At 41.5% G+C, this 16689-nt stretch overlaps 1 protein-coding gene across 4 annotated transcripts in view; it reads left to right on the top strand.

The window, feature by feature from the left end:
- The window catches only part of LOC134212866 (protein mothers against dpp-like), a 121890-nt gene that overhangs the window by 100394 nt on the left and 4807 nt on the right, over positions 1-16689 (top strand). For all 4 annotated transcript variants that reach the window (XM_062691121.1, XM_062691122.1, XM_062691120.1 and 1 more), the window contains exon 2: positions 6070-6353. In XM_062691121.1, coding sequence (XP_062547105.1) covers positions 6084-6353 — 270 coding nt within the window. In that variant the 5' untranslated portion in view covers positions 6070-6083. The remainder of the gene's footprint in view (positions 1-6069; positions 6354-16689) is intronic.

Here is a 16689-nt window from a genome sequence, read left to right as displayed (position 1 = left end):
ACTTTATCCAGTTGGAATCTTCGGTAGAAACATTTCCATTACTTGGTGTTTGAATGCAAACTAATTTCGAAAATTTTTGTACACTGCACATGGCGTACCAGCAATAAAATTTTCTAGTGTTACGGTTATGCGGTCACTGCTTAATGTTACAAAACAACTTGGTAGTTTTTTCGAGTTTCTTGGAACAAACTTTCTTATTTCACCTGGTCAGCCGGAAGAACTTAGCTTATTTAAAAATCGACGAAAATGCAAATGTTGCAAATATGCGATCATGGGCAGTGCAGAAGTTGATGCACCGTTACTACCCCTGTAGTCGAATTTGATGCATTCAACGATCGGACATTCTTTTGTTTTTTGCCCTTGTACTTGACGCACTACACAGGGACGCACTTCAGGAGGATCCGTTGACTTTGAATCAATCACACTTTTAACCTTACCGGTGACCTTTTCGGGATGACGTTGATCATTCCGAGCACAAGATTCCGAACGAACTGAATTGACGAACGTCTTTTCTTTTTGTCTGGTGGTTTCAGTGACCTCATTCGATACACTACTAGCTGCACTGATGATCACGTTCATGTAATTTGCAAACGCACGAAGATATCTGCTACTTCTATTAACTGCTTATGCATCGCCAACCCCATGTTAATAATGGCCGTTAGTTGTCGACATATTATGTGCATGGACCTATGCAGAGGGCTTAGGAAACTTTTGCACGCTCGCCGCCGTTGTGACTATTGGCATCATATTGTTTCCTTGCATGGTGTTCTGTGCTATAAGTGGTCGCTGTGTAGTAGGATGCGAAATCGATGCGTTTGTAGAATGGGATAATAGCAACGGAAGAGTAGGTAGCTAATGTGTGGCCAGAAATGGCTGGAACAAAAAGCGATGTCAGCAGCTCTCCGTCGGTGCGTGTGCACGCCACGGATATCTGACAAAAAGAGGCCGAGTCATGGCTTGCTGCTCACCGATTGATGGTAACTTACTTTAACTTCACATTTCCCATCTTCTCTCATAAAAAAGGCAAAAAAATCCTCTTGCATAGGAGACAAAGATTTTTTCTAAAGTTATTTGCGCGAGATGATCATTGAAAATGTTGCATTTGAAAATTGAACTCCAAAATAAATTTATCTCAACATCGGGTTTTTAATTGAAGAACAACGATGCGATATCATATCATCTTCCAGACACGCTTTTCAAACCACAATCCATTTTCCAGCGGTCTTCCAGACGCGCTTTGGGATTTTTTAAACCTCAATCCATTTTCCAGCGGTCTTCCAGACGCGCTTTGTGATTTTCTAAACCACAATCTATTTTCTAGTGGTCTTCCAGGCGCGCTTTGTGAGTTTCCAAACCACATTCCATTTTCCATCAACATCGGGTTTTTAATTGAAGAACAACGATGCGATATCATATCATCTTCCAGACATGCTTTCCAAACCACAATCCATTTTCCAACGGTCTTCCAGACGCGCTTTGACGGGATTTTTTAACCTCAATCCATTTTCCATCGATCTTCCAGACGCGCTTTGTGATTTTTCAAACCACAATCTATTTTCCAGCGGTCTTCCAGACGCGCTTGGTGAGTTTCCAAACCACAATCTATTAACAATTAAACATTTTTTTAATAAACAATGTGCACTCGCTTGACTGTGGATATACAATAGTAAAGCACATGTGGAGATTGGACAAATCATGCAAAAAAGAGAGCTAACCGCGGTGGAGGTTGGTACTCGGATTCTGATGGCTTTTCCGCAAACGGGAACTTTAAGTGGTCTTGTTGTGTAGGGGTTATCACGCCTATCTAGAGAGTAGGAGGTTGAGCGTTCGAGTCCATACAAGACACGTGGATTCTTTTTCGCAAATTTCATATCAATTTGTCCATTTCGAAACATATGCTGTGCATATGCACAGCCAAGATATTTAACAAAAAACACAATCTATTTTCAACGGTCTTCCAGAAGCGCTTTGGGATTTTTCAAACCTCAATCCATTTTCCAGCGGTCTTCTAGATGCACTTTGGGATTTTTTAAACCTCAATCCATTTTCCAGCGGCCTTCCAGACGCGCTTTATGATTTTCTAAACCTCAATCTATTTTCCAGTAGGCTTCTAGGCGCGTTTTGTGATTTTTCAAACCACAATCCATTTTTCAGCGGTCTTCCCGACGTGCTTTGTAATTCTTCAAACCACAATCCATTTTCCAACGGTCTTCCAGACGAGCTTTGTGATTCTCTAATTCACAATCTATTTTCCAGTGGTCTTTCAGGCGTGCTTCGTGATTTTCCTAACCACAATCCATTTTCCAGCGGTCTTCCAGACGAGCTTTGGGATTTTATTAAACTCAATCCATTTTCCAGCGGTCTTCCAGACCTGCTTTGTGATTTTCCAAACCACATCCTACTTTCCAGCTGCCTTACAAACGCGCTGTGTGATTTTCCTTACCACAATCCATTATTCATTATTCACTTTCTAGCGGTCTTTCAGACGCGGTTGGAGATTTTTCAAACCAACCAATTTATTTTTCAGCGGTAATATTTTATCACATTAGCACATTAACCACTTGAATTCAACTCACCTTTGGAAATCATCGTCAGGATCCAGAAATTAACCTGGCAGGAGCGCCAAAATGTGTGACCCATAATGGTCGGAACAAAAAGCGATGACAGCAGCTCGCCGTCGGTGCATGTGCACGCCACGGATATCTGACAAGAAGAGGCCGAGTCATGGCTTGCTGCGCACCGATTGATGGTAACTTACTTTAACCTCACAGCTAATATACTCGACGTGACCGCAGAAGCTGAATGTAGATTCACTTGACCTACATCGTTAATAGTTACTGTTGCTGTTCCTGGGGCAGAATTCGTGATTGGTTTCAGCTGCGATGTGAGTCCAGTGGGTTTGTTTCCAGAATTGGCACTCATGGTAACAGCCGGGTTACAATTGATCCAATCCTCAGCTTTCTTCGCTCAACGGCTGTAACGGCTACGAACGCAGTAAAACGTGTTATTGATAACAAAACATTAACAGTAAAACGTGTTATTGATAACAAAACATTTTTTTTGTGTCTTTATTAAGGAGACTTTCAGCCCGAGGCTGGCTCGTCTCCATAACAAAACATGATATTAACTTGTTTGAAATAAGAGTAAAAATAACAAGCGAAAATAACAAACATTTGCACCGAAATATCATAAAAGTATCTGGTTTTGCTATTAACAAGAACTTATCAATATCTTGAACTATTAGTTTTTTCTTGTTAATAGCAAAACCTGATAATTGTCTGATATTTTCTCCATCTCCCTGATGGCCTTGTCCCTCCGTTCCAAACGCAACGTCATCTCTCGAATAGCTTGTTCCTGCTTTCCGCACTCTGCCTGCATGTTCCCCTGTAGCCGCTTCTCCTTGGCTAGCCGTTCCATTTTCAACTGTATGCGTGCTTCCAGCATACTTGCTGTAGTCGATACTGTAGAGGCTAAAGAATCGGCAACAGAACACGCTGTGCATCTAAAGCTTCGGTCCTCTTCTTCGATGCTGTCGTTCACGCAGACTAGTCTGAAGTGGAACCAGCGATTGCATCCGTTGCACTGGACCATTTTGCGATCTGCATGGTTTGGTTCGTTGCACACGGTGCATTGGTTTTGTCGATCAGAACGATCGTGTGAGTCGGCGGCCGCGCAACGCAGAATCCGATCAGCTAATAACGAATCCCTTAAATACGGATGCGTAGTCCTACGCCACCTTTGCATACAACACCATTGGACTGCACCTTTGAGTTAATTGATAAACATTTTTTGTTAGATTTTGATTAGTCGTCGGCGTGAGGAAATTTCGGCGGCGCCGGCGTGTGTAAAACCGTTGGCGACGGTGGTGTGGCGGCGCACAGCAATAGTTGTATGTGCATATGATCATGTGCCTATTGATCCAACTTGACACGTTTGAAACCATATATCTCATTGAATGAACCACTCGGAAGCGAACCATCTTTAGTAGGTTGAAAAAGGCGAAGTGGTTTCAAATGTAGCTGTAAAATGATATTATTTTCATGCAAAAGCTGTTTGCATATATATTTATTCATGAGGTTTTCTATTTTTAATTCAGTAAACAACGTTTAGATAAGAAGTTCTAAATTTAAATCATTGTCGCCAAATAGAACTGTGTTCATCGGTTGACTCTCTGAGAGTGTAAACTTCATCAATCTTCTGCGTCACCTTCCATACATGAAGCTAACCTTCCTTATCTGAAGTAACCGTTCCCAATTTTGACGCTTCAGCAAATATGGCCATATTTTAGCCAATCAAATGCAGCCACATGTATGCCGGATCTAATTCGTATCTTGTAGATTTCTCACGTAAGAAAAAGGGTGTGCCTTCTTTGAGATAACTAATTCTCGGTGTCATTGCGTTCCATTCCTAACGATGTTTCTGAGAAAAAGTGAGCAAGAATTGTATCAAAATCGCAAATAATAACTTAAGTTGAAGGAAACATGCGAGAAGTTTTGGAAAGGAATTTAAACGACCACTATCCTTGGTTTGCTTCAGTTTGCTCAATAATGTGTCTGAAAATTATCAGTACTTGATAGAAAAAGCGTTCGAGGCTTTTAAATTGATTTCAAAATATCTAAATAACGTTGCCTTATTGTAGTTCACGTTTTGTTCATACAAATGATTGAATCGCGTTCAAATAGAGTCATTTGGAATGGTTTGAAGTTAATTTAAAATCGTTCATTCGTTTTAGTTTTTCTGTATCATTAATTACAAACCAATTAACTGACTGCCTGCGCTTTGTGCATTTACCTCATTTCATTAGAGTGAACCTGTACAGCGACACACTGTCTAGCGAGAACCCAAGAAACCCACTCTACGATTAATGCACAGAATCATACCCTTCAATTGTGCACTTGCATATGCCACCGCCAATTAATTAATTACACAGGTGTGTCACACCTTTTTTCGATCAACACCCTGATTCAGTCTAATGTCCACTGGTTGCCCCGGGGCGGTCAACCTTCGGCTCCCAGTGGCAGTAAGAGGTGTATAATCGAATCTACACCTGTCTGCAAGAATAGGCAGGGCCCACTTGGCATCGGTTCTCGAAACAGAGTTAATGGTATGCAAATTTCATTCTACCGAACAGGTCAAGTAACGACGCGAGTGTGGTCGCGAAATAATCAACCAAAATCAGATTTGACGGCGTTCATAATTGTGCGGCCGCTTACCTCTCTGTTCCTGTACTTCTCGCAAGTTTGATACAGGCTACCAGCACCGTTCATGACAAGTCATTACCAAGAGGATTGTGCAGTTTTCTTTATATGGCAGACCGGTGAAGTTGTAGTCGGTAGGGTCCGATAATCAGGCCATATAATATAATTGCGGAAGCTTATCAGCTGTGGGCTGAAAAACAGCAGTGGGAGGAATGATTTGCTTGGGCCAGTTTTTTTTATTGCCGTTGACAAATTGCACATTGTGAAATATTGTATTGCGAAAATGCAAATAATCGGGTTTTGTTTCCTTGAATTGTTAAAACCGTCGTATTACTTGCCTCTCATTGCGAATGTTGTGCCAAATATACACCCCCAAAAGATCGTCATTAGAGTGGAGCTCGAAAAGTGCTTTTTTCCACGCAAAAAATAAACAATTAAACCAGTCACACATTAGGTGACGCAAAAGCGAGGCCGTGCGAATTTGAATATGATAAGACGCAGCGCAGTTTTGACGCCAAGTGGCAAAATGATAGCACAGTATTCAAAAACAAACATAGAATAGAACATACATACATAGCACATAATCTACCGATATTTTTGACGTATAGATAAAATATTTCCTGTGTAAAAGAAAAAAAAAAGAAATTTTGATCATAACTTTTAAACGCAACCTTTTAAGTGAAAATAGAAGGACTCATAGAATATCAAATTTGATTACAAATAACCGTCAGGTTTGCATATAGTCGATTTGGAGTCTATTCTTTTATTTAACTGTAACTTTAACTGTACCATTTTGTATATATTTATATCTTTGGACATGGATCAACATTAACACTAATCAATTCTCTGACCTTCCGTATCCTTCTTCCAGATTACTTCTTCACGATGGACACTGATGATGTGGAGTCGTCGAGCAGCAGTACCATGTCCAGCCTGAACAGTCTGTTCTCGTTTACCAGCCCGGCGGTGAAGAAACTGCTCGGCTGGAAGCAAGGTGACGAGGAGGAAAAATGGGCCGAAAAGGCCGTCGACAGTTTGGTGAAAAAGCTCAAAAAGCGGAAAGGTGCCATCGAGGAGCTGGAACGGGCTTTGTCTTGTCCTGGGCAACCGTCCAAGTGCGTCACCATTCCCCGCTCGCTCGACGGGCGATTGCAGGTGAGTGTCGGGTCCGTTAAACCGAATTGTAGGGTGCAGTCGTTTCCAGGGATTTCCAGTTGAGGTTGACTCAGGGGCAAGGTCCTAATGTTAAATCTGTTCCCATAATAAAATATTGTTTAAAGTATTGACATAGGTCGACCTCCGCCTCCTCTGAGAAGTCATTGAGAAGTTAATGAAGAATTTTTGCATGATGGCTGACAGCAACTTCATGTAAACTAATGTTTTGGTCAGGACGAAGCAGCCGTTATAAGGCGATCCACGGCATACAGAAAACAAGTTAGGCTCGTGGAAAAAATGACACTTCAAGAGTGACGCAAATTTTATCGCCACATGTTGGAGTACAAAAGTAGACATGCTGAAACTGTAGTGTCGTCTCGGATCAGCTTGTACGAATTTTTATGTGATAAACTTATTTTATAATAAAAAATCACAAAAATAAAGATCAAAAAAGAGGTTGTACGAAGAATGCAGTGACGTCACATGTATGCCGTGAAAGCGATCCATAGCGGCGATGTGCCTATCGGAATCACTGATGAAAGGAGTAGATGCAACGTATTAGACTGCTAATGGCGCCATGTATACAATTTGCAATCTTGAAAAGAGACTTCCGAGGCTCTTGAAAGGAGGCTTCCGAGCCACTTGAAAAGAGGCTTCCGAGCCATTTGAAAGAAGGCTTCCGAGCCACTTGATAGAAGGCTTCCGAACCTCTTGAAAGAGGCATCCGAGCGTATTGAATTGAGAATTCCGAGCCTCTTGAAAGGATGCTCCCAAGCCACTTGAAAAGAGGTTTCCGAGCCACTTGAAAGAAGGCTTCCGAACCTCTTGATATGAGGATTCCGGGCCTCTTGAAATGAGGATTTCGAGCCTCGTGAAAGGAGGCTTCCGAGCCTCTTGGAAGGAGGCTTCCGAGCTTCTTGGAAGGAGGCTCTCGAGCCACTTGAAATGAGAATTCCAAGTCACTTGAAAGGAGACTTCCGAGCCTCTTCAAAGGAGACTTCCGAGCATCTTGACAGGAGGCTTCCGAGCCTCTTGAAAGGAGGCTTCCGAGCCTCTTGAAAGGAGGCTTCCGAGCCTCTTGAAATGAGGCTTCCGAGCCTCTTGAAAGGGAGGCTTGAGGCCTCTTGAAAGGAGGCTTCAGGCCTCTTGAAAGGAGGCTTCTGAGCCTCTTGAAAGGAGGCTTCTGAGCCTCTTGAAAGGAGGCTTCGAGCCTCTTGAAAGGAGGCTTCCAGGCCTCTTGAAAGGAGGCTTCTGAGCCTCTTGAAAGGAGGCCTGAGCCTCTTGAAAGGAGGCTTCTGAGCCTCTTGAAGGAGGCTTCTGAGCCTCTTGAAAGGAGGCTTCCTGAGCCTCTTGAAGGAGGCTTCTGAGCCTCTTGAAAGGAGGCTTCTGAGCCTCTTGAAGGAGGCTTCTGAGCCTCTTGAAAGGAGGCTTCCTGATCCTCTTGAAAGGAGGCTTCTGAGCCTCTTGAAAGGAGGCTTCTGAGCCTCTTGAAAGGAGGCTGCTGAGCCTCTTGAAAGGAGGCTTCCTGAGCCTCTTGAAAGGAGCCTGAGCCTCTTGAAAGGAGGGCTGAGCCTCTTGAAAGGAGGCTTCTGAGCCTCTTGAAAGGAGGCTTACGAGCCTCTTGAAAGGAGGCCTGAGCCTCTTGAAAGGAGGCTTCTGAGCCTCTTGAAAGGAGACCTCCGAGCCTCTTGAAGGAGACCTCCGAGCCTCTTGAAAGGAGACCTTCGAGGCCTCTTGAAAGGAGACCTCCGAGCCTCTTGAAAGGGAGGCTCTGAGCCTCTTGAAAGGAGGCCTGAGTCTCTTGAAAGGAGGCTCTGAGCCTCTTGAAAGGAGGCTTCTGAGCCTCTTGAAAGGAGGCCTGAGCCTCTTGAAAGGAGGCTTCTGAGCCTCTTGAAGGAGGCTTCTGAGCCTCTTGAAAGGAGGCCTGAGCCTCTTGAAAGGAGGCTTCTGAGCCTCTTGAAAGGAGGCTTCTGAGCCTCTTGAAAGGAGGCTTCTGAGCCTCTTGAAAGGAGGCCTGAGCCTCTTGAAAGGAGGCTTCTGAGCCTCTTGAAGGAGGCTTGAGCCTCTTGAAAGGAGGCTTCTGAGCCTCTTGAAAGGAGGCTGGAGCCTCTTGAAAGGAGGCCTGAGCCTCTTGAAAGGAGGCTTCCTGAGCCTCTTGAAAGGAGGCTTCCGTGTCTCTTGAAATGCGGCTTCTGAGCCTCTTGAAAGGAGGTTCCCGAGCCTCTTGAAAGAAGGGTGTCGAGCCTCTTGAAAGGAGGCCTGAGCCTCTTGAAAGGAGGCTCTGAGCCTCTTGAAAGGAGGCCTGAGCCTCTTGAAAGGAGGCTTCTGAGGCCTCTTGAAAGGAGGCCTGAGCCTCTTGATAGGAGGCTTCTGAGCCTCTTGAAAGGAGGCTCTGAGCCTCTTGAAAGGAGGCTTCTGAGCCTCTTGAAAGGAGGCTCTGAGCCTCTTGAAAGGAGGCCTGAGCCTCTTGAAAGGAGGCTTGAGCCTCTTGAAAGGAGGCCTGAGCCTCTTGAAAGAAGGCTCTGAGCCTCTTGAAAGGAGGCCTGAGCCTCTTGAAAGGAGGCTTCTGAGCCTCTTGAAAGGAGGCTTCTGAGCCTCTTTAAAGGAGGCTTCCAAGCCTCTTGAAAGGAGGCCTGAGCCTCTTGAAAGGAGGCTCTGAGCCTCTTGAAAGGAGGCCTGAGCCTCTTGATAGGAGGCTTCCTGAGCCTCTTGAAAGGAGGCTTCCGAGCCTCTTGAAAGAAAGCTTCTGAGACTCTTGAAATAAGGCTTCCGTGCATCTTGAAATAAGGCTTCCGATCGTCTTGAAAGGAGGCTCTGAGGCCTCTTGAAAGGAGGCTTTCGAGCCTCTTGATAGGAGGCTTTCGAGCCTCTTGAAAGGAGGATTCTGGGCCACTTGAAAAGAGGCTTCCAATCCTCTTGAAAATAGGCTTCCAAGCCTCTTGAAAATAGGCTTCCGAGCCTCTTGAAAGGAGGCTTCTGAGCCTCTCGAAATGAGAATTCTGAGCCTCTTGAAAGGAGGCTTACGAGCTTCTTAAAAGGAGGATTCCGAGCCTCTTCAAAGGAGGCTTCCGACCCTCTTGAATGGAGGCTTCCGAGCCGTTTAAAAGTAGCATTTTGAGCCGTTTGAAAGACCCTTTGAATTGAGGGTTTCGTGCCACTTTGAAGGGGGCTTCAAAGTCTCTTGCAACGGAACTATTCGTCTTTTCGAAAAAAAGGTCCTTCAAACCTCTCAAATGGGGATGGATTTTAGCTCAGGAGCATACTCTTATCATATCATTCAACATTTTTTGTCTTCGTCATATAGATTACATCAGGGATATTTCAATTTTGTTTTTTCGTTGATTTGTTCTTTGATATTTTTTACTAAGCTCTTCATACACTGTGCTGGTTGTGGTAGGCAAGACTAACTAGGCTTTAATTTAATTATCACCATGCATATTATGTGCAATACAAAGTTTTAGAACCAAAAATTAAACAATTATCAAAACTTTATCAATAAGATTTTGTTGGATTTGTAATACATCCGCCATTGCGCATTCTTATTTGAGGTACCCCCTGAAGCCAGCGAAGTTACCCCTTGGGGTACAGGTTGATAATCGCTGCCATAGGGCAATGAGCCACAGACAAGCTGTCGAACAACTCGCCTCATAACTCAAGACAGGCCGACTTTAAGATTTTCTGTCGTTTAAAATTATTCAAGATCCGAAGAAGGATTGAAGTTTTGTTCTAGTGAGCTTTAACACTGAACATGTAAGCCAAAGTTTTCCCTAAAACACAGATTTGTCGCTAGTTTAATACACTTCTGGAATTCCTGGAGGTATTTAGGAATTTCTTTGGTAATCCTTCAGGGATTCTTTCAAAAATCTCTTCAGGTTCTACTTCTAGAATTTCTCCAGGAAATTCATCTAAAAATAATTCAGAAAACTCCTCAAGCGATGTCTTTATACACTCAGCTAGAAAGTCTTTCAGAAATTCATTTTGAAGTTTCTCCCTTAGGTATTCTTTTGGAATTTGCTTACGTTTTTTTTGGATTTTCCTTTGGGAACTCAGGGAAAATTACTTCAGGAATTGCATTCAATATTTCTTTACATCTCCTCCTTAGCCGTGCGGTAAGACGCGCGGCTACAAAGCAAGATCATACTGAGGGCGGCTGGGTTCGATTCCCAGTGTCAGTCTAGACAATTTTTGGATTGGAAATTGTCTCGACTTCCCTGGGCATAAAAGTATCATCGTGTAAGCCTCATGATATACGAATACAAAAACTTGGCTTAGAAATCTCGCAGTTAATAACTGTGGAAGTGCTTAATGAACACTATGCGGCGAGGCGGCTCTGTCCCAGTGTGGGGATGTAATGCCCAAGAAGAAGAAGATTTCTTTACATATATCCTATCCTTCTGAAATTCCTTCAGGAATTTCAATGGAAATTCATTCCAAAATTGCTTTAATTATAATTTAGAATTCCCTCTCGAACTATAAATATTTGACCGAGGTAATAAAAAAGAATCTTAATTTCAATAGAAGCCTATGGATATTTCAATTATTTTCTAATGGAAATATCAATTAATTATCTTGGGAAAATCCAATGATTGTTTTAGGGGAAGTTTCAAGTATTGATTTTTGGATTATACATTTTTTTTGAAATTGAAGGATTACATTTTGAAATTTTTAACTTTCCGAAGAATTTCACTTTGGAAATCTCCATCCATTTTCCTTCGGTAATTCTAATGGATTTCCTTTCCGGATTTCATAAACATTTAGTTTCGGAATTCCGAGGTATTTTCTGTGCATAACCATAGAGTAAAACCAAAAGAATGTTCAAAAAGGGCCATCCAGTCAGCCAGCAGACAACTCTACTTTTCCTATCCTTTCAACATACAAGTGCTGTTTAATGAGCAGGTTGAAATCGCTTGAAGTGGCGAGCTTCTTTTCTTCATGCTGCCATTCTGATCTTAATTTTATGTGTCATCGCCCCGTGCACGTTACAGCTTCAATTCGCCAGACCAAAATGCTATTCCGAAGTACAATTATTCTTCGAATTCGAAGTACAATTCTTCATTGCAGATTGCCGTTAATTAATGATCTATGATTAAACCCCACAGTCGTTTCCCAAAAAAATGGTATTCTTCTTTGCTCGAGTTCGCGCTCTCGCGTTTTGGGATTTCTTTTTAAAAAAGACCCAAGTCGATTGACTACTAAACTTAAACTGATTTATTGTCTTAATGTAACCTACCACCTAACCTAATAATGCCATATCAGCACCCTACACCTGGCCTCGATGCCAATCGATGATACTGCTGACCGAGCTCCGTGCCGTCGCCGTTGCCGAGGGCACCCAAATCGCTGACGTCGGTGGTGCCATCGATGGAATGTGCTAAGTCCGGGTGGCCGGGCGTTAACTCGACCTTCCTTAGAGATGAACCTCCTGGTTCATAGTATCCACTACACGGATACAAATTTCATCCATTTGCTTCAAAAATATACATGTTTATTTCCAAAATGGTAATATGTTTGAATCAAACATATTTATTTTTAAACTAAAATTAAATCCATGTTTGTTTTATACACACACTAGTGGGCAGCCCCTCGCTCGCTCTTGCAAAAGTACACAAAAACTCGAGTCCGGCTCGGATCCGACCGGAAGTTAGCAGAGGACCAGGAGCAAGAGAAGAAACATATGTTTTCTTGCTTCCAAATTGATGATAAGGATGTTTTTCAGGTACAGAAAGGTAAGTAAATGAAATATGAACGTTTGGAATTATGAAATCTGGTAGCCAAATGCTACCAGAAGATGAAAATTGGTAGAATTGATAGGAAAATATTATGAGCGGTCGAGCCAAAACAATAATATCCATGTTTGCTACAAACATTTAGCTGGTTGAAACAACTCGAAACGCACATTCGATTCAAAAAAAGTTTTCGTTCGCTTCAAATGCAACAATATGTTTGATTCAAACATATTTATTTTGATGCCAGAACAAACTGAATTTGTGTTTGGATTTACCTAGAATATGTTTGTCTTTAACGTAGTTTTTCTGCGTGGGAAAAGGTTTTGAAATTTTCCAAGCCCTGCCTAGGCTCCTTTGCTCCATGATGTTCCTTGTTGCTTGGTACCGTCTGCAGCTTGATCTTGGTAGTCCTATGGAAGAAAATACTGAAGAAAATAGCAATACCGATTATGATGGGGAGGATTGCAATTCCTCCAAACAGTGGCCAATGTGGAAAATGTAGGCTTTTGGTTTCCAAGCGAAGTAGATCCAACTCCTTTCGGGTTTCTGACTGGAGTTTGTGGAGATGTTCCATGCTGAGGTTCAAAACGTCTCCGTTTTAGAGATGGTTATCCCGTCCAAAGGGAGATATATCGGTTTTCCGGCAATGTTTCTGGTTTTACTTGTGTATGGGACACCATTGATCTGTATGGTGCAATTCTCGTACTGGATTAAATACGATCCGGAGATGATCCTCTCAGAGCCGCTGCAATCGGATGAAAAGGTGAAGTTTTTGGCGGTGTTGACAAGTATATGGTGTGTGTCAAATGAAATGACTTCTTGTTGGGTAGGGTTTGATGTATAGTTGCAGACAGCTGTTTTTCCGTCCAAGAGATTGGGTATACATGAGGAATCGGCTACTTCAGTATCTTCCAAATTGTAAATTGTTGGTTCTAGCGTGTGGACTGTAAATTTTTCAGATGGGTGGATTAAGAAATATTTCTTGGTCGTGTGTATTTGTTGTCGATTGTGGAAGGTTGGGCAAACAAGGATCTTATGAAAAACTCAAGGATCCAATTTCGGCAATTTGATGAACAGTATGATCTCCTGGTTGTTGGTGGCTATTGAAGTAGTGGCATAGGTGACAACTTCGGCCGACGAATGGACAGTTACATTTTCCCTCTCTAAATCTTTCCTAAACATTTCCTTCTCATTTTTAGTTAATATTTTCCCATTTAAAATCCCTAATTTAGCTAACATTATCGTATCTATTATATCTCCAATTTTCTCGTTTAAATCTTTAAGGTTAAAGAGAATGTTTATTGAATATAGCTCTGAAGATTTGTTCTTGAATAACTGAATAGCTTCTTTAGTCTTGAAAACGGATTCCTTTAGCTGAAGAGTCATTTCTCTGTTAATTTTGACTTGCTTGTTATTATTGTAGATGAGATTGTTAATGCTATTGTTAATCAATTTTAAATCATTTGCATCAGGTGACCCAGCAATAAATTTCCAAACAGTTCCTACAGCATCCCATCTTCTTTGCCTTCTAATAGGGATTATACTTTCCAAAGACTTATTAATTTCATCGAATTTTTGTAGTATTATTTCCGAAAATTGGTTTTTATCTATTTCATCAAATCTATTCCTGAGATCTACGACATGTGTTCTTAATGACTCTATGCTGAAGTGGTGGATGTAACGATACGATGAATATTTTAATCTGCTCATTCCGTGGTCGAAGACGAAAATAGGTTGTTCCAGTCGTTGTATGTGTAACGTCCATGCTTCTGTCAGTAGTGATGAGATTCTGAAAAAGGTTGGAGTTTGTCAGTCAAATTTGTCTGATTTTATGTCGTTTTTGTGGACACGTCTACCGTCATCTGTTTTATTGTGCTTTTATTGACCTTAGCTATTTTAATCTTTTTATATCGTGGGGTCGTTTTTACTCTACGTCTTGTCTTTTCGTATGCGTCAATTCCTGCTTCAATTTCTGTATGTTTTGTCTTTTTGATTGTGACGTTTCAGGTCTTTAGTCTGTGTCGCCAGCAAATTTCTATAAACGGTTTCACATATTGTCGAGCTTTGAGAGCTGGGAATGACTACTTCGTATGGGGTATGTTTCGTGGTGGAGTGAATGGTGTTGTTGTACTTTATTATTGAAATGTCCATGATTTCTTGTAGGGTTTGATTTGGATTCTCAGCTTTGCTTATTCGATAAATTTCTAGTAAAGTCGAATGGAAGCGTTCTACGATCCCATTCATCTCGCTTCGACCAGTAGCCACTATATATGGCGTGATTTTGTTGGTGTTATAAAATTTACTAGCTCACCCGTCATGAATGACTTTTCCTGGTCCATGACCAAGGTTTCAGGGAACCTAAATTTTGATAACACTTCCTTTACAGCCGGAATAAGGTCTACAGCGGCTCTCGATTCAATTAAACGAGCTTGAGCATACTTTGAGAATTTATCGACATAAGTTAAGTACTGAAGATTGTCTATGAAAAGAATGTCGATGTGAGCTATTTGAAACGGTCGATTAGGTATTGGGGTTTTTTGGATAGGGAAGTGAATAGGGCTTCTATCATATTTATTTTCATGACAAATTCGGCAATTTTTTATAAAGTCATGCAATTTTTGAGAAAGCTTTGGAAAATGAAACTTCCTCAAAAGCTGCCTTTTATTTTCATCTGCGCCGCGGTGCGCACGATAATGTTCTTTGTGTATCAAATCCCACTGCTCGTTCTCTTCTCGGACATCCTGGAGTTGACGTTGAGTGAAACGGATTTTTAACAGCTTTTATCTCCAAAGTGAGTTTTATACACTTCCTGTAATTTACCCATAATTTCCTCAGTTGTTAAGAGTCCGTTTAACTTATTAACATCAAAATGGTTTTTCAATACCTGCAATAGAGAATTGTCGTTAATATCACTGATAAAAACATTTACTCTGGTGAAATTTTCAAAGGGGTGTTCTGTATTGACTTTATCGGGACCTTTGTTCAAAATAACCTGGTGTCTAAATACATTAATAGGGGATTCCGTAGATTTGATATAGAAATGATCGCTATTTTCTGCTGAGTGTTGTGTAGCAGTCATGGAACACACTATTCGACTCAAAGCATCAGCAACCACATTGCTTTTGCCTGGCTTGTATTCAATGGTATAATCGTGTTCTTCCAAATATGCCTTCCAACGCTTAAGCTTTGCATTTGTATTTTTGCTGATAGAGAAAAAGTTAAAGGTTGATGATCTGTGAGAATTTTGAATTTGGAACCGTATAAATAGTTCCTAAACGTTTGTAGTGCCCAAAATATGGCTAACATCTCCTTTTCTGGTACTGAGAATCCTTCTTCGGATTTCGAGAGAGTTCTGGAGGCGAAATGGATAGGCTTATCTTTACCTGCCTCACCTTGCGACAAGACGGCTCCGATGGCGAAATCAGATGCGTCGGTTGTGAGAATGAAAGGCTTGCTATAGTCGGGATAAATTAAAATGTCTGAGGAAGATAAAATACTTTTCATTTTCCTAAAACAGTTTGATTCCACTTCGTTAAATTTGATCTTTTATTTGAGGTACATCCCTCCCCTCTCAGAAGGCTTGTAAGGGGTTTTGCGATTTTCGCAAAGTCCTTTACGAACCGTCTGTAATAGCCCATCATTCCTAAGAATGATCTCAGCTCTTTGATTGTTGATGGTTCGGGATACTTCTCTATCGCTTCAATTTTTTTATGTTTGGTTTAAGACCCTTAGATGTGATGACATAACCGAGAAACTCAATTTCTTTATGTAAGAATTCTGACTTATCCAATTGAATTTTCAGATTAGCATCATTCAGCGCCTTTAAAATTATCTCGAGATTCTTAAGTGCTTCTTCGAGTGTTTTGCCAAATATGATTACGTCATCAATATAGACGTAACATATTTTCCCAATATGTTCCCTTAATATATCATCGATTGCACGTTGAAATATCGCGGGAGCATTCTTGAGTCAAATGGCATACGAGTAAACTCGTATTTGCCATTATTAATCGAGAAAGCAGTTTTCTCGATGTCACTCTCTTTCATCTTTATCTGGTGAAAACCAGATGCCAAATCGAGGGTGATAAAATATTGTTGACCTTTTAATTGGTCAATAACATAGTTTATTTCAGGCATCGGGTACCTGTCTGATAAAGTTTTTTCATTTAATTTTCGGTAGTCTACTACCATTCGAAATTTTTCTCTCCGGAGGCATCGGATTTCTTTGGAACAATCCATACTGGGGACGTCCAAGCGGATCGTGATGGCCTTATAATTCCATCATCGAGAAGTTTTTCACTTGTTTATTTACCTCTGTTGCATATGCAGCAGGGTATGGATAAACTTTTGGTGGATTGGAATATCATCCGCGGTGTTTATAGCAAACTCAATTACGGTACTGCAAGTCAGTTTTGCATCGGGCTGATGAAACACTTCTTGATGCCGTTCAATCACCTCGAATAATTTGTCCTTCTCGTCGGCTGAAAGATGAGCCGTTCTGAACATTTTGTCTACGTTGCTTGCCCGTGGTTCGAGTGCCAATTGTTGGGGTAGGCAACTGGATGGTCTTGGATTTGTTTCAGGGAACTAACAATTTGTGTAGGGGAATA

Source organism: Armigeres subalbatus, chromosome 2, assembly GCF_024139115.2.
Source record: "Armigeres subalbatus isolate Guangzhou_Male chromosome 2, GZ_Asu_2, whole genome shotgun sequence".
Lineage (NCBI taxonomy): Eukaryota > Metazoa > Arthropoda > Insecta > Diptera > Culicidae > Armigeres > Armigeres subalbatus.
Note: the sequence above shows the minus strand (reverse complement) of the source record. Positions and strands in the feature narration are given on the sequence as shown.